The sequence below is a fragment of the Carya illinoinensis genome, chromosome 13 (assembly GCF_018687715.1).
Source record: "Carya illinoinensis cultivar Pawnee chromosome 13, C.illinoinensisPawnee_v1, whole genome shotgun sequence".
Classification (NCBI taxonomy): domain Eukaryota; kingdom Viridiplantae; phylum Streptophyta; class Magnoliopsida; order Fagales; family Juglandaceae; genus Carya; species Carya illinoinensis.
The window spans coordinates 29,588,972-29,615,643 of record NC_056764.1 but is presented as its reverse complement, the minus strand read 5'-3'; the positions used below and the strand labels follow the sequence as shown (position 1 = coordinate 29,615,643).

At 33.9% G+C, this 26,672-nt stretch overlaps 2 protein-coding genes across 5 annotated transcripts; one reads left to right on the top strand and one right to left on the bottom strand.

Annotated features, from left to right (window-relative positions):
* Positions 1 to 4,034: 4,034 nt before the first annotated feature.
* Positions 4,035 to 12,745, top strand: LOC122291823 (hydroxyproline O-arabinosyltransferase NOD3-like). Of its 4 annotated transcripts, none has more exons than XM_043099816.1 (9): positions 4,037 to 4,327; positions 4,762 to 5,371; positions 6,878 to 6,945; positions 7,034 to 7,235; positions 7,549 to 7,646; positions 7,827 to 7,896; positions 7,985 to 8,056; positions 8,517 to 8,630; positions 12,297 to 12,745. In XM_043099816.1, exons 2-9 carry the CDS (start codon positions 4,973 to 4,975, stop codon positions 12,384 to 12,386), a joined length of 1,113 nt encoding a protein of 370 aa, XP_042955750.1. In that variant the 5' UTR covers positions 4,037 to 4,327; positions 4,762 to 4,972; the 3' UTR covers positions 12,387 to 12,745. The 4 variants fall into 4 exon arrangements, with proteins under 4 accessions (XP_042955753.1, XP_042955750.1, XP_042955751.1 ...); XM_043099817.1 differs by lacking the exon at positions 4,037 to 4,327 and adding an exon at positions 4,341 to 4,569; XM_043099818.1 differs by lacking the exon at positions 4,037 to 4,327 and adding an exon at positions 4,341 to 4,573.
* A 568-nt stretch (positions 12,746 to 13,313) lies between these two features.
* LOC122291821 (non-specific phospholipase C2) lies at positions 13,314 to 16,898 on the bottom strand. The gene is made up of 4 exons (XM_043099815.1): positions 16,215 to 16,898; positions 15,082 to 15,689; positions 13,945 to 14,124; positions 13,314 to 13,824 (listed from the first exon to the last, which is right to left on the bottom strand). The coding sequence occupies exons 1-4, from the start codon at positions 16,679 to 16,681 to the stop codon at positions 13,514 to 13,516; spliced, it is 1,566 nt and encodes a 521-aa protein (XP_042955749.1). The 5' UTR covers positions 16,682 to 16,898; the 3' UTR covers positions 13,314 to 13,513.
* Between the last annotated feature and the right edge of the window lie 9,774 nt (positions 16,899 to 26,672).

Below are 26,672 nucleotides of genomic sequence, written 5' to 3'. Positions count from 1 at the left end.
CTCAACTACGTGTTTTTCACACTCCACTGAAAGGTGTCCTTGATCTTCGCCACCCATCGGCCGGACAGCCTTTGCCTGATGCTAACAAATCGCTTTCAGCCTGTCACGGCCCCATCCAGAGCTTTATCATCCCTGGTCTCACCACTAGAGTGTCTCTTCCTAGCCATGTAAACTTCAGTTGTTTTTTTTTTATTTTTTTGTTCTATTTATGAAGATCTCCTTATATGTCTCTCTTAAATTTTCTTCTCTAAACTTGATAAATTTGTTGTAAGGGTCTTGCTGCTCTGTTCTTATTTATTTGTTTCTTTATAATTTTGCCTTTTATGTCGATCCATGTGGAGGCTTCTCTTTCAAAATAAAGTGGAAAACTGACTATCTAAGTGCTACAAATTGCAATTTATTGAATCTTGCTTTGACCGAGCCAATGGGGTACCTTATAATTAGAGTTATTTTCATTGATATATATATTTATTTATTTATTTTCAGAATGGCCGGAAACGCAAGCTGCCTGAATGCATGGGTCGTTGCACTTCTCTTGTAATGTGTTTTTCACATATCTGGGTTTTTTTTTTTTTTTTTTTTTTTGCTATATCTGGGTATTTTTGTTTTAGCTAGATCTGGGTTTTTTTTGCTAGATCTGGATTTTTTTTTGCTAGATTGTTTTGCACAGATCTGGGTTATTTTTGGCCGGCCTCTTTTCTTTGTTATTGCTTTCTTTTGGGGGTTAACCATGTGTGAAGTTAACATTCTATATATCAAATACGACTATAGATTTTTTCTTATGTGAGTTGTTTGAAGTTTATGGAATTGCATAGTTGATAAATGGGCATTGATCACACACACACACACACACACACACACATATATAGCATCAACGCTATCCATAGAACATGGCTAGCAATAGCAATATTATATAGCATGGACAGGTTCAATCTTGTACTGAGATTCATTCTATATGATATTTATGTACAAGACTTCCCCTTCTTTCCAGCAGTAGTAACGGCTATTGGGTTTTAGAAGCAAAGGAACTAGTTCATATTCCTAACTGGTTCTGAGTACTCCTGTTTTGAGGCTAGGAAATCCGAGTTTGACCTTAAGCTTAAAGTAAGAGAATGTGTAATCAATTTGCTCACTGGGGATGAATTCTTATTTGGGAAATCGCAGTTCACAGATGTGACATACAAGGTAACTCTCAAAGGAATGAGAACAACCCAATATAATGCATTATTGTTTTTAAAAATTGGCATGCAATCCACAGTTGATATTATGATGCTTTCTTCTTCATTCTCATTAATTATTTATTTTCACCTAAACTATTATCTTTTAGGCTGTTGTGGATGTCAAGAAAGTTATATGCATGCCATAGTGTAGGTTTCCTGTTTATAATAAGAACAAATGTAATGTTAATTTTTGTGTACGTATCTTACTTGATTATTTGAAAAAATCATCAAATGTAAGTATAATTTTATTTAATGATTTTTTATTGCCATCTATAACTTGTCTTAACTTATTGAGAACTTGTCTTAACTAATTTTTTCTTTCATTTTCTAGAGAGAAGAACCAACTTATGAGGAGATTTTACTACCTTGATGGGAATCAAGTGACAAGTTGTATATTTTTGCCTTTTTGGTATAATGCTATTTATTTTTGAATTGTTATTTTGTTATATCATGTTGCTAATTATATCGTGTGTGTTTTGCATTATAGGTTGATGGTGATTGGCATTTGGCTAGTTTTTAATCTCTTTTTGTGGATCAAACTTATTGACTCATTGGAGGTTGGAGGCTTGAAGCTGCCCAACTAGACAAGGTTGGGAATTTGGGATTTTTTGGAAGCTTGGATCTAGGTGATTTCATTAATTGAATATCTGACTTATTTGAATTGCAGCCCTAGTTTTTTGTAAAAGTATAATTGTGTTGAATGAAGAAATATGAATAATTATAAGAAGGTATTTTGTAGTGTTTCTTTTTGTACTTGGTGATCAAAGAAATGGAATTTATTATTTGATAGAGATTTGTAAACAAAGGTAAGTAAGCTTGTTTTTTGATATTTCGTCTAATTTTTAGTCAGATTTCTGAATGTGTGCCATGGAGGCTTTGATATTGTTTTATCAATCTACTAATTTATTTGTAATAATTTTTTATTTATTATTATTTGTCAAGCTCTAAAGCTACTAAGAACTAAGTCATTGAATTGTGTTATATTTGTAATGGACATTATTTGTAAGTTTGTAAGCTTTTGAAGCTACTAAGTTTATTCTTTTAGTAAATTTGCTGGAAATTGTTACTGTAATTAGTGATTTATCATTTGAAATTATAATTTATTATTTTTGTAAGTTTGATAGATTTTGTTGGAATTATTATTTTACCTATTTGTAAGTTTTAATTATATTGTGATAAGTGATGAATCATTGATTTATGTCTAATAACCATTAAGAACTCAATTTAATATATATTATCATAATTCTAGTTAAAGTTGATGAAGAGAAATAATCTCATTTCTACTTCAGCCAACAAAAATAAAAAACAAAAAATTGTGGGTATGATTTAAATCGAGCTCGAGTCGAGCTACTCGAGCTCGTATCAACTCGAATACTTTTTGTACTCGAGTTCGAGTCGAGTTCGATCAGACTTTACATTAGACGAGTCGAGCTCGATCAGAAATTCTCAATCTTTTTCGAGCTCGAGTCGAGTTCGAGTAGATATATATGCTAAACGAGCTCTTAACCCCTTGTTCGAATTCGACTCGATTCGATTCGTTTGCAACCCTAATGTGAATTATGAGGCCACGGCTAAAAGCCATGGCAAGCTAGGTGGTGCAGCACTTCGTTTTTTTTTTTTTAATTTTTTAAATAGCATTAAATGTTCAATATTTATTATACTGTTTATTTTAAAAACAACTTTAAAAAATCTAAATCCTATATATATATAGATTATTTAAATAATGAGATGAGATAGATATGATTTTAGATTAAAATTAAAAGTTAAATAAAGTATTGTTAAAATATTATTTTTTAATATTATTATTATTTTAAAATTTAAAAAAGTTGAATTAAGATTTAAAAAAGTTAAATTATTTATTATATTTTGTGTTAAAATTTAAAAAAATTATAATTATGAGATGAAATAATTTTTCAATCCAAACAACCCTTAAGCTGATAACGTATTTTGACTTCACATGATTAAAAACATAACCCTAATTTTCCATATGCAAAATTTAATAATCGGATACATTTCGTTTCATCCCCACGAACTAATTCATTAGCATTCACCTTTTTAATTATGACTCAATACAACTTGGATCTTAAAGCCTGATTCGGTACAGCTCAGTCCCACTAAACAAACACACCTTGAATCTTTAAATAGATAGCACCGCTTAAATATAAAATATGGTGATTGGGATTTCTTTTTTCTGTTTTTTTCAAAAAGATTATGGTCATTGGGAAGCTACAAAAGGTGAGTAGGGTAGATTTCGTTGTTTCTTATACCCTATAAGAAGATTCCATAAAAAGGAAGCTTGTTTTTTCTGGGATGCAAAGATTGTATAATCAAAAGACAAGCTGTATAATTTTGTCTTTTTATATAAAAAAATTTGGTGGTAAGCGATTTTACGCATCAATATGCATATCTATTTAACATGATTGATCAAATATTAAATTTTAATAAAAATAATATTAATTTAAATTTTAAATATGAAGACAATAATATTAATATTTAGATCGATACGCGAATTTATTTGTAAGTAATAAAACTCTTTTTAATTCATGAGAGCGGATAAGAACAAAAGGTATGAATTGCTTTTGAAGAAAAGAAAACGGTAGTAGAAACAGAAGAAAAATGAGAAAAATTTTATATATTATATTATTATTTTATTTATATTTTATTAAATAAGATAAGAGATATTTATTATTATTAAATAATTATTTATTTTATTAAATAATGATAAATATGTTACATTATATATAATAAAACTTAAATAAGACGGTGACACGTGAATAACATTACTCCGTAAATATATATGGATAGAAATGGTGGAGAGAAGACAGGCCAAGGCCTCCAAGATGTCCTTATCGCAGCGTCTCCTCGCGATCGTGGTCAATCCGCTTGCCCTGTCTGACTCTGTTCATGTATATACCATGATATCATTGGCGACCACATCAGCTTCCACCAAATTACCAGGGAAGACCTTCGAACTTGAAGTCTGAAGTCATTCTGCGAAATTGCGAATATTCAAATGCTAAAGTTTTCAAACCTCCGCGTTTTCTAGTAGGCGTTGACAACCAGACCCAAAATATTTATTTCGCCGAAACTCTGCGCACTCTGTTCTGGTATTGCTCCTTTTTCTGTTCTGCACATTTATTCCGCTTTTAAGATATGTCAGTTTTACAACGAAATCCCATTTATTTGGTTTAATTGCTTTCCTTCTCTGTCTGTCTCTCTCTCTCTCTCTCTCTCTCTCTGGCTGTTATGTTTCTGTTCTGAATAGAGTTTTAGGTGTGCCCTTTTCGTTTTTCTTCGAAGTAAAGTCTCAGATCTGTTGTGTGAACGTGATAGACGTCCGAATTCCTCCGTATGTATGATTCATCATTTTACTTGATATTCGGACATAGGGGATGGTTTGCTGTTGTTTTATTATTTGTTATTATTATTAACTAATGGAAAAAGGCAGATTTTTTTTTTCTTGCTTTGAGAATCAATGTTTATTCTTATTTTTTTCTCTATCACGTTGACTTATCATAACCTTCTTGTAATTGTAATGCAGAATTCGTGCTTGCGGTTTTCTGGGTTTGTGATTGACTAGCTAAGAATTTACATAAAGGCCGGTCTTTATGTCCATTGTATATTGAAGCTGTGAACTTGAAGGGTTTTGAAGGAATTAACGGCTTTGTATTCAAAGACTCATCGATAGAAGAATTGTGGATAGTTGAGTTTTAAGGATTTGTATTTTGATGTTACTATAGTAAGACTTGAAGATGATCGGAAGGAAAAATATGGGACGTGCGTATCCGGTACTCTTGGTGCTTTTGGCACCGGTACTCTTGTTAACTATGATAATACACAACAAAGCTTCCAATTCAGGAAGTTGGGTTGTGGATGGATTGGACTGGGTTGATCCTGTTATTCGGATACCTGAGAAGGTGAAAAGATCAGAGGATTTGAGTTCAAAGTATCATGTTGCCGTTACAGCAACCGATACACCTTATAGCCAATGGCAGTGTCGGATTATGTACTACTGGTATAAGAAGGTAAAAGACATGCCTGGTTCTGACATGGGAAACTTTACCCGAGTTTTGCATACTGGTAGTCCAGACAAGTTGATGGAGGAGATTCCCACTTTTGTGGTTGATCCTCTTCCCGAGGGCTTGGATCGGGTGAGAATCTTAAAAATGCTGTATCTCAGTTGGCTTTTCTTTTTAAAATTAATCAAATCATCATTATTGTAATTTAGAAGACTCTTTTTTAATTAGCAGTAGAAGACATTTTTTTTTAACTAGCGTAATCCGGAAAGGGTTTCCAACCACGTAGTTTTGAAATGTGTTTATTAACATAGAAGTTTTCCTCAGTTTGTTTCTAATGTTTGCATGAATTTCTAACTAGAACGTATTGTATGCTACACATTGTCTATCACTTCATTTGTTTCATTGAAAACGGATTTTGGAGAGAAAGAAGTGTGTATGATTGTAAAGCTTGTATGCTATATGCCTATAAGTTTAGAAACTTTTGGACAACGTGTCTTCAGCCATTCCCAAGTTCTCATATATGGATAAGGAAAATAAGTGTTTCCAAGTATCTAAATCCCATTGTGAGCATAATGATGGTGGTACATTAGTACCTGTTCTCCAATTAATATTGCCTAAAAAAATATGAAAAAGTGGCAGACTCTTAACTTTTCAGAATGAAGCAGAGGATTTCTCTTGGGCTCTATGTTATTCGAATGAGAAATAAAGGATTGGTGGTACATTAGTACCTCCAATTAATATTGCCTAAAAATATATGAAAAAGTGGCAGACTCTTAATTTTTCGGAATGAAGCAGAGGATTTCTCTTGGGCTCTATGTTATTCGAATGAGGAATAAAGGATCGTTGGATTTTGGGTTGATTTTATATTCTACTTGTCTTTTGAGTTTGATAGTAAGGTTTATTGCAAGAATTTATGACTTTTTTGTCACATGATAACCTTATGATTTCATAAGAACTTCAGATTATATGGAAGAAGACCAAATATCTAGTTTGTTTCAGTCTCATCCATTTGAAATGGGGCTTCATGGCCCTTCCCATGATATAGTTGTTTTCATGCCTTAAAATATATTTGCATGTATTAAATTGACCCTGGCCTTTACTAATTTAGGTTTTTCTTGGGTAAGATGTTTTGGGAGTTGGAAAAAGAATTAGGTATTTCTTGGGTTTCTTTGTGAGCATGTTACCGAGAGTTCAAATTTTAATTTAACAAAAGTAATTGAAAGTTTGAAACCATTACTTGAAAATTTGCTTGTAGTATACAGGCAGATTAGCGTCACTTGGATGATATAATGGATTATGAATTGCTGGTACTGGTTTTATAATTTTTTAAGCACCTATACCAGTTTTGCTGCTTACAATGAGCTGAATAATACTAAAATACTAACATCAATGCTAGAATCCAATCTGACACTCATAAACTCACTAGACCTCAAGAGGTTGGTAAGTTTCTCTTTTCATTGGGAGATAGTATTGACATAACTGGTAGTATAAAGCAAGTACATATCAGTTTCTGCACTATTAGTTTTTTATCTTCTTCTTCTCTTTTTCTATTTTCTATCGAGGTTGAATTTCAGCAATCATAGAATCCTATTTGACTATATAGGAAGTCTTTTTATTCAAATTTAGTGTCAAATCCAGGGTTATGTTGTTCTGAATAGACCTTGGGCTTTTGTGCAATGGCTGGAGAAAGCAACAATTGAAGAAGAGTGAGTTTTCAAACTTATATTCTCCTAAATTGTTTGCTCTTTTAGGGGATGAGAATCTGAAAGCTGTTGAGTTATGTGGTTAATGCAGATATATTCTAATGGCAGAGCCTGACCATATATTTTTAAAGCCTTTACCTAACTTGGCAGATGGAATCCAACCAGCAGGGTATCCTTTTTTCTACATTAAACCAACTGAGCATGAGAAAATACTTCGGAAATTTTATCCCAAGGGGAATGGTCCTGTGACTGATATTGATCCAATTGGCAATTCTCCTGTAATTATAAAAAAGGTAAAATCTCTTTATCACTATTGTGGCTTGTGTACTGACCTGACCCTGCATTTTTCATTAAGCAATTTGTAAAGATGTTTGTTTGAATTCTCAGAAGCAATTGAGAGCATGTTTTCATAAACCTAAGAAGGTTCAAAATATTATTACAAAATTTTAGTAGAAGAAAAAGAAGAGTTAATTCTAGTAGTGTTGCTAAACAAACTAATATTTTGTCATCATTAGCAGTGTTATACTTGCATTGTCATCAACCAGACCTTTTTGCATTCACTTCGATTGCCTTGTAATATGGTGTTCATTAAATTATGTGCTTCAGTCATTGCTGGAGGAAATTGCTCCCACATGGGTGAATGTTTCGTTGAGAATGAAAGATGATCCAGAGACAGATAAGACTTTTGGATGGGTGCTTGAAATGTGAGTGGATCTAATATTAGTTTTAATTAGTGGATGGGCATCACCACTCCCTTTGGCTGCATCCACTAATTCAGAACTTAACTGGAAAGTCATTTCAACTGGGGTGTTTTTCATGGCATTGCTGATTTATCTTGTGATGTTGTTACCTTTTGTTTTTCTGTTTTTTGTTTCCAACTTAAGGTATGCATATGCTGTAGCATCTGCATTGCATGGTGTGAGGCATATTCTTCGTAAAGACTTTATGCTGCAGGTATGAATGATGCTTGAAGATCATTTTTGTATTCTCTATTTTGTTAAGTCATTGATTGGCATTAACATACCTCATTGTGAGCTTCCAGCCTCCATGGGATTTGGAAGTCGGAAAGAATTTCATCATCCATTATACTTATGGATGTGATTATAATTCAAAGGTGAGCAGCTCTCTCTCTCTCTCTCTCTCTCTCTCTCTCTGGCTTATCATATAATCATAGAAATCTGATTGTTTAATTGTAATTGTTACTACCATTCCTTTCAAACGCATAGAAACTTTTCCTATGACTTAAGAGTAACTTGAATCCTAGTTTGAAGTTTCAATGTCTTTTTGCCCCCTCCATTCAATGAAGTCATCAACTCGGATGGAAAAACATGTAATACGACACAAATGACCCTGATGCAAGTGTTTTTCCATCCATTTTACATGATGGAGGGGGGAACCTGACAATAACCTGGGTTCAAGTTGCAGTGTGAAAGTTTACAGGTGTCAATGAGAAAATGGTAATAGTTTATGGGGAAGGTGTTATTTAAACTTTATTTATTCATTGTTTATAATGAGTTCTTGTTCACTTAATCATTTTTCCTTTAGTTGTTTATTCCAAGTTGGTAATCATCCAGGGAGAATTAACATATGGGAAGATAGGGGAATGGCGTTTTGACAAGAGATCATATCTTACTAGTCCTCTACCTAGAAATCTCTCCTTACCCCCTCCAGGAGTTCCGGAAAGTGTGGTAAGTCCATTACTAATTTTTTCTCTGTTAAGTATTGGAGAAACTAGAGCCAGTTATGTCAAGGATGTATTCCATTGTCAACTTCATGTTTAGATATAACTTGCCCCTTAAATTATCATTATGATGGCGTTTAAAAACCTGCAATAATGATTTTAAGAAGCACATTCCTTGAACTGAAGTTACTGATCATGTATTACACCATATCAAAATTCTGAGCTTAAGTTGCTGGATTCTTATACTCAAAGCCCATGTGTATTAATACCTTCTTCATAGCTGAATTTTATTGCTTTGATGAATGTAACATCCAACTGTTCTATCACTAGAATGATTTTTGTTGTGTTAGTTAAATCTTAAACTTCTGGTTTTATGTTTGCCTAAATCTCTGACCTATAAAAAAAATGTTCGCTGCTAATGCCCATAAGTGTTATTTTAAGTATTACTGCCTATGAAATGAGAAAGTGAAAACCTTGGAAGTCATAGAATTTTTTTTTTTTTTTTTTTTTTATAAGTGTCGTAAAAAATTAAGTTTCATAAACAAATAGAAATACCCCTGTTATTAGAAATTAGGAAAAAATAGAGTTTAATAACTTGAACCAATACTGTATTCGTATAGGCTTTAATTTGGAACGTGAAGTTAACTTGTAACTTTATTCATTTATTAACCAGATCTAATTTGGGTTGAGCATCTGACCCACAAAACCCAATTTCCTTGATGTTGGCAACTCAAAACTAACCAACATCAGTCAGTTTTCTGCATTCTGACAGCTAGGTATGGTTCCAAACATTAAGAAACTGACGCCTGCTGGGCCATCGTTGGTTACAGGGTTGGATGATCCAACAGCGTTGACCTGATAGATGTCAATCAAAAACCCAAGTTCCTGATCCCCTCTTTCAAATTTTGAAACCCAACTAGCTATGATACATGCTTGTCCCTTCTAGCCTTGTCTTTCAGGGCGTTAGCTTCAATCGTCAATGCAGACTCAAATGGTGATTCTGCCAAAAATGCATCAAGATTTAAACCAGCCTTAATGTTAGTCCTACTTATAGAAATTACCAAGCAATCCCTTGATGAAATGCAATCCATTGCAACTTGAGTGGGATGCAACTTGAGGAGCAGAGGTGCATCTATGGGTAAATGACATGTTATTCATGAGGGAGCTCCACTAGTTTTTGAAGTTTGTGGAGGCTATAGACTCTTACTGAACTGATGGTTTCTCTCTATGCCATTAGGTGAAGGTATGTGATGTCGGTGAAAAAAGGATGAAAGGCAGGTTCTCCAAAAGCAAGATATTTGAGGCTAACTCAGATAATCATATGTTAAAAAGGGACGACGTTTTGTTTATATAGAAAGGGTATTTGACATGCCAAGGATAATCATATGTTAAAAAGGGACGACGTTTTGTTTATATAGAAAGGGTATTTGACATGACAAGGTGCCTCCAAAAGTAGCTTTATTTGCTTAGTCAACTGCTTTGTTAATGATCTTACAATGAAAGACCTGTTTTTAAGTGGATAATATCGTAGTTAAACATTGTTACATGCCTAACGCACAGATAATTTAGATTACATTATAAGTGAGATTAAGAAATTACAACTATAAGAGAGGTCTAAATAGAACAATTCCCTAAATTCCTGTTTGGGATTTTGGATAGAAAAAATCTAGTTGCAAGCATAATTGCGCACTAATATGTGCACCAATCTAATGTGATTGGTCAAAAAGTAGATTTTATTGAAAGCAGTGCTAATTTAAATTTTGAATATGAAGGAATCAGTATTAATATGCAGATTAGTAAGCAACTTTGCTTGTACTTAGCAAAACTCATTTGGATATTCCTCAATGTCTTGGCTGCTTTATAGAATCGGACAGATCCTCAATATGTACAAGAAAGTGTAAGATATTTTTTTAGAAATAAATAGCATTTATCTAATTGTTTAACATTGTTTTAAATGTTTAAGATTTTTAAAGAATACCTTTCTCAGCCTTCTGCCTTAGATCATGTGTAGTATATGTACTTATAAAAAAAAGCTTTTTAAAGCTATATGAAATGTTTTAGATTGACCTCTACCAGCAAAAAAAGAAAAGAGCTGGGAAGCTCATCTTTTTGAACCCTTTTTTTCCGCAACATCATCAAGTAATGAAGTTACTATGTCTTTTACTCTTTCTCAGGTTCATTTTTCTCTTTAACTTCTTACCAAACCAAAAAGTCATGCGTTAAAAAACTGAAGGTCTACTAATTTCAAATAAAATTAACTAAAGGATTATGTGGCTTTATGGGAGAAATTTTTTAATTGAATAATAATATAATAAGATAGTAGATGATGTGGCTTCATAAGAGTAAAATTTAATGCTTTTAAAATTATATAGTACATGGATATAGATGTGTGAAAAAAAAAAAAAATCCTCTGCTTCCAAATGAGATCAAAGAATCTATTGGGAATCCTACAAGTTCCTTTCATTCTTTTTCTCTTCCAATCAGTCAAAACTTCATATGGGTTTGAAACCTACTAAGAGGTGCAGTAGAAATCAAGAATGGTGGACAATATTTTTTTTCTCCCTATTGGTTCCTTTAAGATGATTGGCAAAATAAAGTTGTAGACATAGTCAAGATGATACTTAACAAAATACCATCTCAATTCATTCAGTTTCATCATATATTGGGATGTGCTATATTGTTCTGGGGGAAGAACAGTATAAAAGTGGATACATTGCTATATTACTAGGAACTGATGTTCTCCATTTCTGGGATCTCTTGGGTGATGCAGATAATAGTATATATATTCTAGATTATAATTTCAAATACCATCTCAATTCATTCATTTTGGTCGTATATGGGATGTGCAATATGGTTCTGGAGGAAGAACAGTATAAAAGTGGATACTTTGCTATGTTACTAGGAACTGATGTTCTCCACTGCTGGGATCTCCTGGGTAATGCAGATAACAGTATTTGAGATGTTGATTAGTTGAAAACAAAGGAAGGTCTGAAGGATACGAGGATTGTGTTTTCTACTTTGCCTTTATGACAGTAACTTAGCTGGTAGATTTGAGCCACCTTTTGCTTTTAAATATATTCATACTAGTATATAAGAAATAATACGTACATACAGATGTAGCAAGGCAACATATGGTATTCTGTAGGACCCAAGCCTAGTATCGTGGTTCCGCCTCATGGTCTATTCTAGGGACTGAATTGTGAAGGCCCGAGTCAAGTATCGCACTGCACTCTTTAAGAGCACACAGAGGGGATCCAAGTCGCTCATGTCTATTTTGGGGACTGAATTGTGAGATTCCTTAAAAGAAAATGCCTTTATTTATCCCTAATATTGCCATTGTGGTTTTGCTAGCCAATCTCCATACAATGCTTTGACTATGGCATTAATATTTCACCAGTAATATACAAGCATCAAACAATATTTTCATTTCATTGATGAATTTACAAATCTACTGCCACGTATGTATTTTAGTACTTGGTGAAATTCCACAGGTTATTTTTTTCTTTTTTGAAATTGCACAGATTTTTTTATCCTTTTATATTGTGTTTTCTTTTGCCCACCATAGATTTGAATACAGCTTATCTGATCTCTCTCTCTCTCTCTCTCTCTCTCTCTCTCTCTCTCTCTCTCTCTCTCTCTCTCTCTCTCTCTCTCTCTCTCTCCATGTTTGCAGGTAAGACTCGTAAAATTGGTGAATGAGGCTACAGCAAATATTCCTGGGTGGGACACATTAACTACTGGCCGAGACCTAGAAGTAAGATAAAACCCATGGATCCTTATATTGGTACAGATATCAGCGGTGCCATGGAGAGAATCGTCGACACAAATTATAGATAACAAAACAAAGAGTATAGGTAAAGAAAAGGAGTTGCTTGATGAATCAACCAATGGATATATTTTTTGCAAGGAAAAAAAAAATCTGACCTATAAATATGAAGGACAACAATTCTTTTTGTATACACGAGATTTACCATATGAGGTTTTAGTTTGAACCAGCAGCTTTGATGAGGAAACAATTTATGAACAAATGAAAGTTGTTAGTGAACTTTTCTTATTTGTAAGTTGGCGGTTGAATATATTGGGTGCTCGACAGTTAAAACTGTTGAGGCCCCCTTGTTACAAGGATCCTGTAAGCACTCATGGCATAAGATGCTAAAAGCTCCATCTTATTATGCACAGATTCTACTAGGAGTCTAGGACTATAAATTGTCTTAAAGAAAGAAACAGAGTAGTGTTTACCAAAAGGGAAAAAAAATGATAGAAAGGAAAGAAAAAGTTACATACACATGCAAGTTTGAGACTATTTAATGTAAATACTGAGGTGGCAAGTTCTCAAATGTCTTTGGCAAGGCGTTATTCACCTCAGATTTTAGCTGCCAAAAGGGGGCTTAAATTATCTACCATTAGGTTATGGGATGGGATCCCTTTACCAGCAAGTTGTGTGGATGAAACACTCTTTACACTATAAACATGGTAGGAATTGGCTATAAATCTTTTCAATCTCACATGTCAGCAACATGGATGATATGTCCACCATTCTAGATCATAAATAGGATTTCTCTAAATTAAGATGTGATTTTGGCCGAAGTCACTGCTACCCCTTGCTCGCTTAGACTTGGCTTAATTAGATATGTGCTCAACTTTGTGTAGTAAAATCTAGGCGCCGGAACTGCATTATTAACATTTGCACTTTTGATAAGTCAGTTGTCTATTCCTTTTTTTCCCCCCCTTTGAATCTGTATAGAATCAGAGAAACAATAGAGTTCTGCACATTTTTACCCATATACACTACCCTTTTTAAAGTCTTCAACCCCCCCCCCCCCCCCCCCCCCCCCCCCCCCCCCCCCCCCCCCCCCCCTCTCTCTCTCTCTCTCTCTCTCTCTCTCTCTCTCAAGGGCTTTTGCTTGAAGATTTTGATGGCCTTGTAGTGAGGGAGGGCCTCATTTGGACAATTTGTTCTCCATCTACTCCCATTTTCTTAGCATAAAGCGCAGCCTCAAAGAAGCGTTTCACTGCATCATCAACATACTCTGTCCCTTGCTTGACATTCATGTCTTTCCCTATCTTTTCTGGGTAACTTGTGAAGGTATTATCTCCTTTTAGGACCGCCGCCAGTTGTAATAGCTCTTGCTGGAATTCACTAAGCTTGGCATTTTCATTAGCCTCAGTATTCCTGACCTTGACAGGAGTAGGCAGTTGCTCTATTCAAATAGCATAACAAAACATTGTGTTAGAGAAATTCTGGGTTTCTTTCTCGGTTTTTTCCCATGCATTATAGTCTTCTCTAATTGATTCTGAAAATAGGGGCAAGTGTGACTAACCAGGGCAATCTGTTCTGGGTTCAGTCCTTTTTTGTACAATACCTTCAAAGGTACCAGCCCATTGATCCCTCTTGGTTAGAAAGGGAGAGGAAAGGTTGAAAAGCTTCCTCACTGTTGCTGGAATGGATGAGTGTTCATATTCTGAAGTCGGAAAAGGAGATCCATTGGGCCTATGAACAACTGTAACATCATCATCATCACAAGTCATATAAACTAGCAAACAAAATACAAGTTAAAAAGGGAAAGAAATAGTCAGTTGGTGTTGGCCAAGGAGAGGTGCAACTTGGCTTTAAGTTGTTAAAAAAAACAGAACCCTCGTAATCTGACTAGGATTTCACACTGCATATTGACAACAGAGAGAAAAACGAAAAAAAGTGGCCCCCTTTCCACCTTCGGGTAGCAGCTTCTGTTTTAAAAAACAGTGTGAAAAAGGCAGCTTCGACGTGACTTTTGCTTTTTTTGAAAGCAAGACATAAAGGCAACCGAGCGAAGATATTTGAGCCAGATTAGGACAAGAGGATAGGACCGAGAAAATGAAAATTCTGGGACAAATTATTAATCCCTGTCCCACCCTTTAAACTAAGGGTACGTACCTGTCTGGCTGTCTGTAGTTCATAGAGATATTTTTAAGTAATGCAAATGAGGAATTTACCTTCAGTTCAGATATGGTTTGACGGTGATGTTGACAACCATTAGATTAGATGTAACAATAACTAAAAGGGATTTAAACTAAATGCATAAATATCTGTTTATTTTTTAAGAAACTGTCATTTTTTTTTTTAGTGATAATCCTTGAAAAGATCCAAATTATAAAAACAATTAATTAAATTATTAAAATTAATCTTTCTTCTTTTGAGTTTTTACAACACACAATTACATGCTGTTATAACTTTAAAGAATTTACATAAAAATTCTTTTATAAATTGATATAATTTTATATAATTTATTAAATTTATCTTATAATAAAATTAATTTTATAATATATAAAATTACATTCATTTATCAAATTATTTTTATGTATTTTATTTATGACTAAAATATATATATATAAATAATTAGTGCAACAAAACAATGTTTTGAAGTCTTCATTAATTTTGAGGAGAGAGAGAGAGATGGTGATAAGAACCAAGTTCATACCAGTGGCCTTTTCGATCCAAGGCGAGACCGCTATGGTAGGGACCCTGACTCCCAATCGGTCAAACTTGAAGTAAAACGGCTCCGGCCCGACGATCCCGTCCGGACTCGGAACCCCGCGCACCGGCGTAGGCACATGATCGTAAAACCCGCCATGCTCGTCGTACGTGATCACCAAGAGCGTCTGGTTCCACTGCGGGCTCGCCCTCAGCGTCTCGTACACTTCCTTCAAGAACACCTGCCCCTGATACACATCGTGCGACGGGTGGTCGTCGTTGGCCGGTGCCCCTTTGAGGTCGAAGTAACGCTGCTCCACCACGACGTAGCCCGGGAGCTTCCCGGCCTTGGCGTCTTTCTTGAACGACAAGTCGTACTGGTGGAAGTTGTCCAGGTACTTGAGCTTCCTCAGGTTCCTGTAAAACAGAGTGGTGGGGAGATTTTGGAAGTATATTCCGAAGGATATTCCGGCGTCATCGAGGTCCTGGAAGATGGTTCTTTGTGGGTATCCTTTTGCCAGAAGCGCCGCAACGTTGCTGGTTGCTCCTGCTGAAGTCCCCGAGTGCACGAAAAGCCGGTTTGGCTGTGTTGAACTCGGCATGGAAGCAAACCATCTGTTTTGAATAAATAAATTCTCGACGTGAAACATAAAATAAGCTGAGAAAATAAATAAATTTTCTCATATATAGGATCAACAAGTACTTGGGAATATGCCAAATTAGCGATCGGTAATCCTATTCTTTTCTAATTCCTTTATATTTTTCTGAATTTTTGGAACGAAATGGGTATGGAAGAAATTATGAAAATAATTCTCAAAAAATAAATATTTAATCAAATAAATTGTTTTTTTTTTTTGGCATGGGTAAAAAATTAAATCCTTGCGTGTTGAGTTCCTAATTCTTTAAAATCCTAATTAAAATGCATCACCTTCACTGCAGTTTTGATTTTCTATCATTGAATTTCCCAGAAATGAAGAGCAAGAAAATCGAGCAGTAATAAGTTCTGATTGGTGGTAAAGTTTATTTTCAAATATGGCGCAACCGACGTGGATGGTACTCATGATGAAACATGATCAGTTTTCGAAGCTTGAAAGCTATGCTTTTTATGACATGTTTTAAGGTCCGTATAATATTCTGTACCTGTCGAACACCGCAAATTCAGAGACCAGAGCTTTGTACACAGGAACCATGTCGGGGAGGAAGCCATTCATGACACTCCGAGACATGTTGATAGTATTGTCCATTGAGTAGGCCTGCTGAGCAAAGCCGTTCATGGGAGCAGGGGTGGCGGAGCTGTCATTGGAGCCAAAGATTTGTTCACGAATGGCCTGGAAAGAGTGGCCGGGATCTGGGTCCACGAAGTGTGACTGGTTGTCGAAGAAGATGCGCTTCGAGTTGGGGTCCTTGACGGAGAGAGCGTTCCATTCAGAGCCGTCCACGCCATTGATTTGGGGGTTGAGCTTCTTCATCCAGCCCAGCATGTGGTCGAAGGATCGATTCTCCATCACGAGCACGACAATGGTTTTGATCGGACTCGCATAAGTTTGGTTATGGCGGAGCAAGACCAGGAAGATGAAGAGCATAGAGAAAAACTCTTTGACGGCCATTGTTGGCGAAGCTGATCTTTTCCTGAAGTCGATGAAGAGAGAGATCTACAGAGAGAGAGTATGGGTGTCTGGTTAGCGGTATAGCGAAGCACGAGGGAAAGCTCGTGACCGGCTGTTGTGGCGCCTGTGAGCTGCTGCAGTAGCCAGCTTATAAAGGCGACTATGACGGTGAAATCCGGTTTCGTCCATGCAGGCTCACGAGACGTGGGGACGTTGCGGCTTTTTTGTTGTCGCGATTCCGTGACAGCGATGGCATTTACTGTCAGCATTTACAAACTTGCGTGTGAGATGGGGGCCTGATTTATTTTAGGTTTAAAATCTGATTATAAATATCAGATTAATAAATTAAATGTATCTATTAATTATGCTGATCATGATCCTACCATCTAAGTTGGATTCGGATCTATTAATTTTTTTTTTTTAAAAAAAAAGTTATTTTTATCACATAATATATATATTTTAATATATTTATCAATTTTGTTACATACAGTCATTTTTGCGTACTCTATTGGCGTGGTAGAACTTAACATTTATTTTATATTAAAATAAAAGTAATGTAACCAATTACATTAGCTAAGTACTAAGGAATATATAAAAGTAACTACACATATTGCTAACAACCTATAGCCTATTGGCACGAGACCCACATCTCCAAAATTGAGATTATGAATTCGGCCCTCCTCTGCCAATGTATAAAAAATAAAAATAACTGTATATAGAATTTTTATATATTTATATCTTAAATAGTTTAAGACTTGAATTTTGAGTCTTAATATTTTAATATTATATTTTAATATTATTATTATTTTTGGATTTGAAAAAGTAAGAAAAAAGTTAAATTGTTTATTATATTTTGTATGGGGATTTGAAAAAATTTTAATGATAAGATGAGAATTTTGTGTTTGAGATGAAATTTCTTTATGACCAAACAGTATCTAAAAGTTTGGGTTTTTAGCTTTATTTTTAAGGTCTCGATTTTACGACTTGAGATTAATAATGTGGAATTGATGGAATCCTTGGGATTTTCCACCTAAAGCATTATTTAAAAAAAAAAATTAAATGGTATAATTTCAATTATTATATAATAAGTTCATGAAAAATCAAGTTTGTTCTATACCTAATAATTAAATTATAACCATATGAATCGTTTTAAATTAGAAAATTTATCTCTTCAAGTTAGTATGTGTAGAGTACATATTTTTCACACAACGGAAATAAGAATTTGATATTCTTAATTTGTAAGAAGATATTTAATTTTAAACTTTTCCTTATAATCCTAATTTTATTATTTTTGAGGAATATGTAATGGTGTCAAATAAAATTTTAAATAATTAAAAATAAAATGAATGTTTAGTGCATGGAAAACACTACTTTTATCGAGGATTTTCACCGACTTTTTATATTGATTTATTTTTGTTTTTTGTTTTTTTAACTTAATTGTTAAGGAAGTGTTTTTTTAATAAGTTTTTGATTTTTTTTAAACGTTTGAAGGGTTTTTAAATTTTTGAAAAATAAAAACGAAAGAAAATTGCACATCTAGTGAGAACTTTGAGTGGCTTACCTCGGTAGGTCTAGCATCACCCATAGTGCGTTAAGGGAAAAGTGAGTTTTCAATAATGCACTAGGTACGCCTTAAGGAACATATATGACTAGCTAGGACATTTGGGACCCCAATTACAATGCTTTCCACCAAAAGGGCATCCTCAACATTTATTTATGTTTTACACTTTCAACAATTTCATAATACACCCATTAATATATGTGTGTGTATATATATATTTGCTTTAAAGAAAGAAAAGCAAGAAAAGTGATTAATATCTTCTTGGGTTTATGATGTGAAAGTGTGGGTATAACTTAATTAAACAACTCTCAATCTGTAATCTTTTTCTTTTTATTTTTTGTTCCCAATCAATAGAATCTACCACTTTGAGAAAAAAAAGAAATTCTATGTGCAATTCTTATTTTGCGACTGCATGTGCATGTCTTTTATTAAAAGAGAAAAAAATTATTTTAAGATAGATATTTTAATAATTTTAAAAAATTTTAAAAATAAAATTGTCAATGTCTGTATTGCAATTTTCAAATTAGGACTGTACGTAGCTTTGCTCAAGAAAAAATAGGAGTCATCACTTGTGAATTTGTACATAACCTACTCATGAAAAATTGTGAGCATCATTCTACAAAATACATGCATTTTCAATGCCTGGTCGCTCTAAAACGCTTTGAAGAGAAATTAAAGATGAACAGTAGGGGAAAAAAAAAAGGTGGATTGTGACCTTAATTCTTTGCAATGGTTTGACGATTAGCTGCCGGTAATCACCACAAGAAAGTCTATTTTGAATGTCAATGTCAACAAAAGTGAAAGGCACATGTTGCCCTTAAGGAATGCTGCCTGCGAACACTTTATATATATATATAATATTTACCATCGTGATTATATAAATACTGCACAATTTCTTAAAAAAAATAAATTAATACGAAATCTAAATAAAAAAAAAAAAATAACCTTTTAAACGTGAACCCTACTATTTTTTAAAATAATTGCACAACTTTTACACATTTCTTGACTATACGTAGAATTACTATATATATATATATAAGTTCCTCTTCAAAACGGTCATTCCGTTCTTAGGCATTTAACAGCCGCCAATAATAGCTAGCCACGTTAGTAATACTACACTACATATTATGAAACTCTTCACATTCGATAAAATCAACATAAGTGAAGATCTAGCAAAGTATAGCAGCATCAACTTTGAAACCCGTAGCAAATTCCAGACCACCGCAGTGACCGCACGATACCAGTTTTGTCGCCACCACAACCGAACAACAACGTCGCTGCACAAAGTTCTGTCGCCCACCAAGTAATTCTGTCACCCAACAAGTTTTGTCGCCACAGCCGCCATTCATTTGGAGAAAAGAAAGTTTTTCTCGCCGTAGTATCCATGGCATGGAAATCTATGAAAAAATCCTTCCTTCAACCACTGTCGGAGAAGCTTCAAAGTGTTTGAGACTAGTGCTTATATCAAATTAAAACAAAAGGAAAAAAGGAATTTTAACTGATAGATTTTCACAAGAAAAATTTCGTTACCAATTCCTGACTTTCTTTTATTTTCTTTTCCAAACAAAAAAAAAAAATCAGCCTTTTACAAATCTAACCCCATATGTGAATCTACAAATTTAAACCTCCAAAAATAGCACTCCTCAGTCCTCACGAAGTACCATGAGCATTCACCATCGAAGAGGTTTGGTAGCTTTCGTAGCCAATAGAAGATTTTGAAAATACTTTCTTTTCTCCATTGAAATTAATTAGCAAACCACAAAACAAAACACACACAAATCTTTTTTGTGTAGCAACTGCGGCAAGGACTACGGCGAGGGAACTTGGTGGGCACAGAACTTGGTCATGAATAAATTCAGGGTCTTGGGACAGAGAGGGTCTTGGGAATTCTTGGAAGAGAGACTCATTTGAAGATGTTCTTGGGCAAGGCCGTGAGCATTTGGTAAGTGGAGGGTCATGTGTTATGCGGTTCAATGTAAGTACCATGGAATGACGATGTGGCAACCATTCATTTGAGGCTGTTTTTAAGGCTTAAACGGAAGCACCGATTAGAAGATATTCTCTCTCTCTCTCTCTCTCTCTCTCTCTCTCTCTCTCTCTCTCTCTCTCTATATATATATATATATATATAAAGATTAGAAAAAAAAATATTAAAGAGCAGCAGCCCTCTGATTGGGATACCAACTCGATCCAAGTGGCCTTCAGCTTCCAAAATAATGAATGATCTGCACTGCACTCTGTTTTCTTCATGTTCAGACGAGGTTGGATTCACACCTAGTTTTAAAATGGAGGGGTTATAAGATTAATAAACTAACTTGAAAGCTTGGTTCCGTGCACTACTTGTATATATTTATAATTAAAGCTATACCCATCATCTCTTTTATATTCAGATCAACAAATGTGATATATATATATATATATATTTTTTTTTTTTTTTGATATGGGTGATATATATATATGTGTGTGTGTGTGTGTATAGTTTAATTGGTTCATATATGCATTAGAGGTATCTAAAATATACAATACCATGTATTCTCTGTTTTTTAAGATTTAACTAGAGGTGACAATCCCAAAGTCCAGCAGGCTTCGTACTTTCGTTCAACAAGACTTTTCAGCCTATCAGAACACAAGACTCCTCAATCTCAGAGTCCTAGTAAATGGATTCCACCACCAGTTGGGACTTATAAACTGAATGTGGATGGTGCTCTATTCTATGATCAAAAAAAGGTTGGGACTGTGATCATTTTAAGAGACTCACTTGGGAATTCAGCTCTTTGCAAATATGGAGATTGTGAACCTTATTCTGGGAAATGATTGCTTGGTGATGGTTTCAGAGATCAATCAAGACAGTGCTTCCTTCATGAATCAATGTGTTCTGGTGCAGGAGACTAGAAAACTGATGAAGATGTTTCAGATTTGCAATGTTATTCATGTAAATCGAATGGGCAATGAAGCTTCCATAGGCTAGCTAGAAGAGCTTGGAATGTGGAAGACGGAGGTGGTGGGATGGTGTTCCCTCAAATGTATTACAAGCCATAAAAACTCTATTTAATTATCTATTTTTTGTTAAATGAACGGTTTCTTTCCTATCAAAAAAAAAAAATAGAGGTGACAATATGTGATACAATACAAAATTAATAGGTTCAGATTTGATGTTAACAAGTTTAAGTCAAAACAGGTTGACTCGTTAAAACACAATTTTTAAATAGGTCGACCAACTTAACTCGAAATTAATCCGTTTTGACGCATTTATATTTTATTTTAAAATCACATTTTTATTATTGTTGAGTTGTAATATTGATATTTCTAAGTATGTTTATGTTTTTATTATTGGAATTGTAATTATAAACCTATGATCATATTGGTTATTGTAATATTTGTAATATTGGTTTTATTATATGTTAAAAATTGAAAAATATTAATATTTTTTGTTAATAAGTAGTCTTATATTTTTTAAAAGATATTGTGACTACTAATAAATATAAATTTTAACTTTTATGTGAATTTACGTTAATCGAGTCAAATGGGTTATGCATATTAATTTCATTAGCATGAAACAAGTTTAAATTATTAGTGATGTTGACGTATACGTATTTCTTTTCTTTTTTTTATAGAAATGTGTTGACATATTTTTAATTAATTATTAAATATGTCAAAATAAGTGATACGACACAACTCATTATCTAAATGGCTCAGTTTAAGATTTAAAATTGTCATGTTTAGCTAAAAAGTTAAGTTCGAATTGACCTATATAATCAAATATTCATAACTTGATACGACTAGAACACAAATTCTCACCCCTAGATTTAACCTGCAAGAGTGTGCCACTACGTCACCAAATTTTGTATGTGCTTTTTGCTTTATATTTTTTAATCGAACTTGAAGCCTATGCTTATATATTTAAGTGATTCAAAACTTACTTGAAACTTTAACTATTCATATATATATATATACACATATGTTATGAAGTCATAGAAAAGAGAGAGTCATAACGTATTATAAAACTTTTAAAATGAGAGAGAAAGAGATAGAGTTCAGAAAGGTTATGAAACTTATAAATTTCTTAAAAAATTCAATGATATATATAGGCGTACAAAGGGAACTATGCTAGCTTACTATGCTGCACTATGCTAGCACTATGCACTATGCATATGTCAGCCAACTCACTATGCTAGTACTATGCACTATGCATATATCGACCAACTCACTATGCTAGCACTATGCACTATGCATTTGACGACTAGATAAATGTGGTCATACAATTCAAGATAGTTTATAACACTTCCCCTTTGGATGACCATATTTAAAGAATATGCCTCGTTAAAATCTTGCCAAGGAAAAACCCCGTGGGAAAAAACCAATGGCGAAGGAAAAAGAGTACAGTATTCATGTGTATCGCCGAGTGCTTTAGGATTGCCTCATTAAAACCTTGCAAAAAAAAACCCAGTGGGATAAAACCTTAGCGAAGGAAAAAGAGTACAATCAGCAGAAGTCTTCAAAACATTACTTCCCCTGAAAAGTGCATGATAACAGGTCTTCAAACCTCCGCATTCCAATGTTCTGCATAATCTTCTTAAATGTTGCAGTTGGTAGTGCATGATAACAGGTCTTCAAACCTCCGCATTCCAATGTTCTGCATAATCTTCTTAAATGTTGCAGTTGGTAATGCTTTAGTGAATAAATCTGCCATATTTTTACTTGACCGTACCTTCTTGATATCAATTTCAACTTTCTTCTCATGAATTGTAATGATCTTCTTGTGTGTATCTGAAAGATAACTTGCATCTGTACATCCAACTAACTGTGGACTTGATCCATGTTGATAAAATAATCACAACTGGATCTTTCTGCTCATCACTACTCTTCTAGAGTTGTACTCTTCTGGAGTTCTTGTAAATAACACAGTTAGTGGAGAATTCATCAACATTAAACCGCTAACCTCATTTTTTAATAAAAACGGTGGCCAGCCTTTTAAGATCAGACAAGCACCGCGGATTTTCAACTCCTCTGTAGGTGTCAGGCGTGCTGTCAGGCACCGCAGCTGTCAGGCGTGCTGTCAGACGCCGCAAAGCTATGAAGCTATATTCCATCTCTTTTCTCTTGCTTCACGAGAGATGCAGTATCATAATTTTCTCTATAAAAGAGATATTCAGTTCATCTTCATTCGCATCTCATCTTCTTCACTTTTCTGTAATCATACTGCATTTTTACTCTGCAATCTCTTTCTACATTCTTATCCTGCAATCTCTCTCTGCAATGGCTCAGCAATCTTCTCAGGGTCAATATATGAGGTATTCTGCACCTCGTTCATCAGCTGTTCCTGCTTCTACCACAGGTGCTATCATGCAATATAATGATCTGACTCGTAGGTCAGATAATGAAACTATCTATGAGTTTGTGAGTCTCGGTACCCGATACTCATCATCTATTGTCGCATTTTCTCAGCAACTGCAATCCAAAACTTGTGGAGTTGACAATCTCCACGAGAATATTGCTATACTTCAACGACTTCTTCTGGAGTCTAACATGAAGATAGAATCAATAAAGAAAGAGAATAGGAATTTAAAATCCTTGCTTAAATCTTCTTTTCGATTGCCTACCCCTTTAGATAGGGATGCTATGCAGATTCTTAAAGAACAAGAACGTTTGAAGAATGAGGCAAAATGTCTCAAATTTTTGTAATTCTTGCTTCAAGATAATAAAATAATATTTCACAAATATTCATATTTGTGTTTCTATCTTTTGGTAGATGTTCTTTGTGCTCCCTTTTATTTCTTCTTTAATAATGCACACTTCATATCAAACCCATAATATGAATCTGAAATACTAATTGTATTAAAAGATGGTATTTCATGACTAATAACATCATCCATCTTCCCCTTGAAGCCGCAAGGGTTTCAGATTTATATTTCAAATATGTGCAGTTTTTATGAGCTCTTCTGGAGCTTCAATGACATTTAAATCATATATATAAACTGCAATAATAGCTTGTTTTCATTTGCGTTTGGATTGCTTTAGATCATATAAGGATCTTTGAAACTTGATAGAATACATATTTCCAGATGTATTCATATTAGAAGCTTCAGACATTTTCTATCCTTCAGGGATTTTCATATATATATATATCATGATCCAATGATCCAGATAAATATGCAGTTAATCATGCATATCCAAACTCTCGGTAACTTTCGAGCTAATAAAAATCTCAATATGATTTCAACCACTTTAAAATCATATCAATATTGTTTCTTCCAGAAACTAACTTGTGATTTCTATATCACATTTTCATATTAAAAGTTTCAGGCTTTTTATATCATGTATATAAATATCCACTGATATTTAATAAAAATCACATCTTTAGGTGTTTGGACTTCAAGTCCATATTTATCACATTTTACTTAGTGATATCAATTCTGCAGGAATTGAAAAACTGACTCGTGATTTATATATCACATTTTTATTTCCTTTCCATAAATACACACTGACATTCAACAAGCATCACCTCTTTAGGTGTTTGGACTATAAGTCCCGATGCATCATATTTTACTAGTGAATCAATTCTGCAGGAATTGTTTTTTTTCAAATTTGGCCAATATTTTACGTCGTATTCTTCGACAATTTTTTATTCACTTTCATCATTACTTCTGGTAATGTCAATTGTCATCTCATATGGAAATACATTGTCGACAACAATTTTATTTCTATCCATAATTTCTCCATTATTCATGAAATGTAACGAGATCTCGTTATTTTCATATACCTGTCCCTCTTCAAGGGAAGACATTTTCATGAAAAACCTCTTCAGGAGGTACTCTTCAAGAGTTTATATAGGAAAATTTTATACAGAGAATTTGGATGGACTTTATTGCTTGTTTTGTGGGTATGGCCTCTTCAGGAGCACCAAATTATTTGTGCCTTTCTCTTTTGAGATACTCTATCTTTTGTATCGATAAGTCTCACATGCCTTTATACATGTCTTTAGACTGCTGAATTTCTTAATTGTTCTACAGGGACTTCAATCCTCGCTGGGATTTTAGCAGCTAGAATATGGGACATTTTTATCTTATTGTATCTAAAATTTAATTATCATCTGAACTTCTGGTTCACATATGATAATCAAGATAACGTCGAATAATTTCATCTTATTTGCTTCAAGCAAATTTTTCTTTTCATTTCTGGTGGTAAAACTTTATAGTAAAAGAATCTTCTGGTTCTTTTATGGACGTCCATATGAAAATCATTCGACTTATCGTAATTGATTTTGGATGATCAAGATAACCATGAAAAGATACAAATATTTTGAATCATATTACTTTTTGATGCATCATAATATTTGATTCAATAATTTGTATAATATCATCTCAAAGAGAAAGCTTACAGCTTTTCCAATACGAGCTTCTGGCCCAAAAAGATATTCATTATCACGTCCAATCTCTTAGTTTCTTTGAATGAAACGCATCATTCTTTTCACTTCAGGGAATAGAATGATATAAATTCATTATCATTCACTTCAGGGAATGATGTAGATCTAGTAAGACGTGAATAATAATTCTTATCAAAAGCTCATTATTTTGTTCAGTCACTGATACAGATTTAGAATATATTGTGAACGTTTGCATTTCATATTGCTATTTCAGGAGCACATTCGAGACGTTTATTCAAATATATGTTCTTTCCACAATTTCAATTATGCAACTTCAGGTGCATAAATCATAATGAGTTTTTGGTACAAGTATCACTCATATGAGATACTCAATAAAATTATTGATTTAGGGCGATCCTTCAGGGATGCTCCATTTCCATTCTCAGATAAATCATATCATCAATAAGTATAAAAGAATAAATAAAACTTTTATTACTACAAAACATTGCAGAATATAAAAATATTTTATAATAATATAAAAGAAATACATTAATTAAAAAGGAACACTTCCATGATCAACTCTACCACTAGAATCCTCAAAGAAATCAGAAACATTAAGGCTTGTAATATCTTCTCCATCTATAGAATCTAAAGCATATGATGGTTCAGTAAAATTTGTTTCAAATTTCTTTGTTTTTTCTTTTATAGAAAATTGGTATAAGTCAATCAAGTGCTTATCTGTACGACAGATACGAGCCCAATGTCCAGTCATACCACATCTATGGCATCCATCTTCATCTTTCTTTAAAAATTTGTTTTGGGGACCTTTGCCCTTCTCTGAGTTGAACCACTTCTGGTGGTACGGTGTATATCTATTATTGTCCCTTTCAGTGTGGTCACTTCTAGGACCTCCACTTCCATAGTTTTTCCTACCACGTCCACGCTCTCGTTTTCTTTGAAAAGATGCACCATTCGTTTCTGGGAATGATGTAAATCTAGTACCATTCACTTTAAAGAATGATATAGAACCAGTAGGACGTGACTGGTGATTTATTAATAAAAGTTCA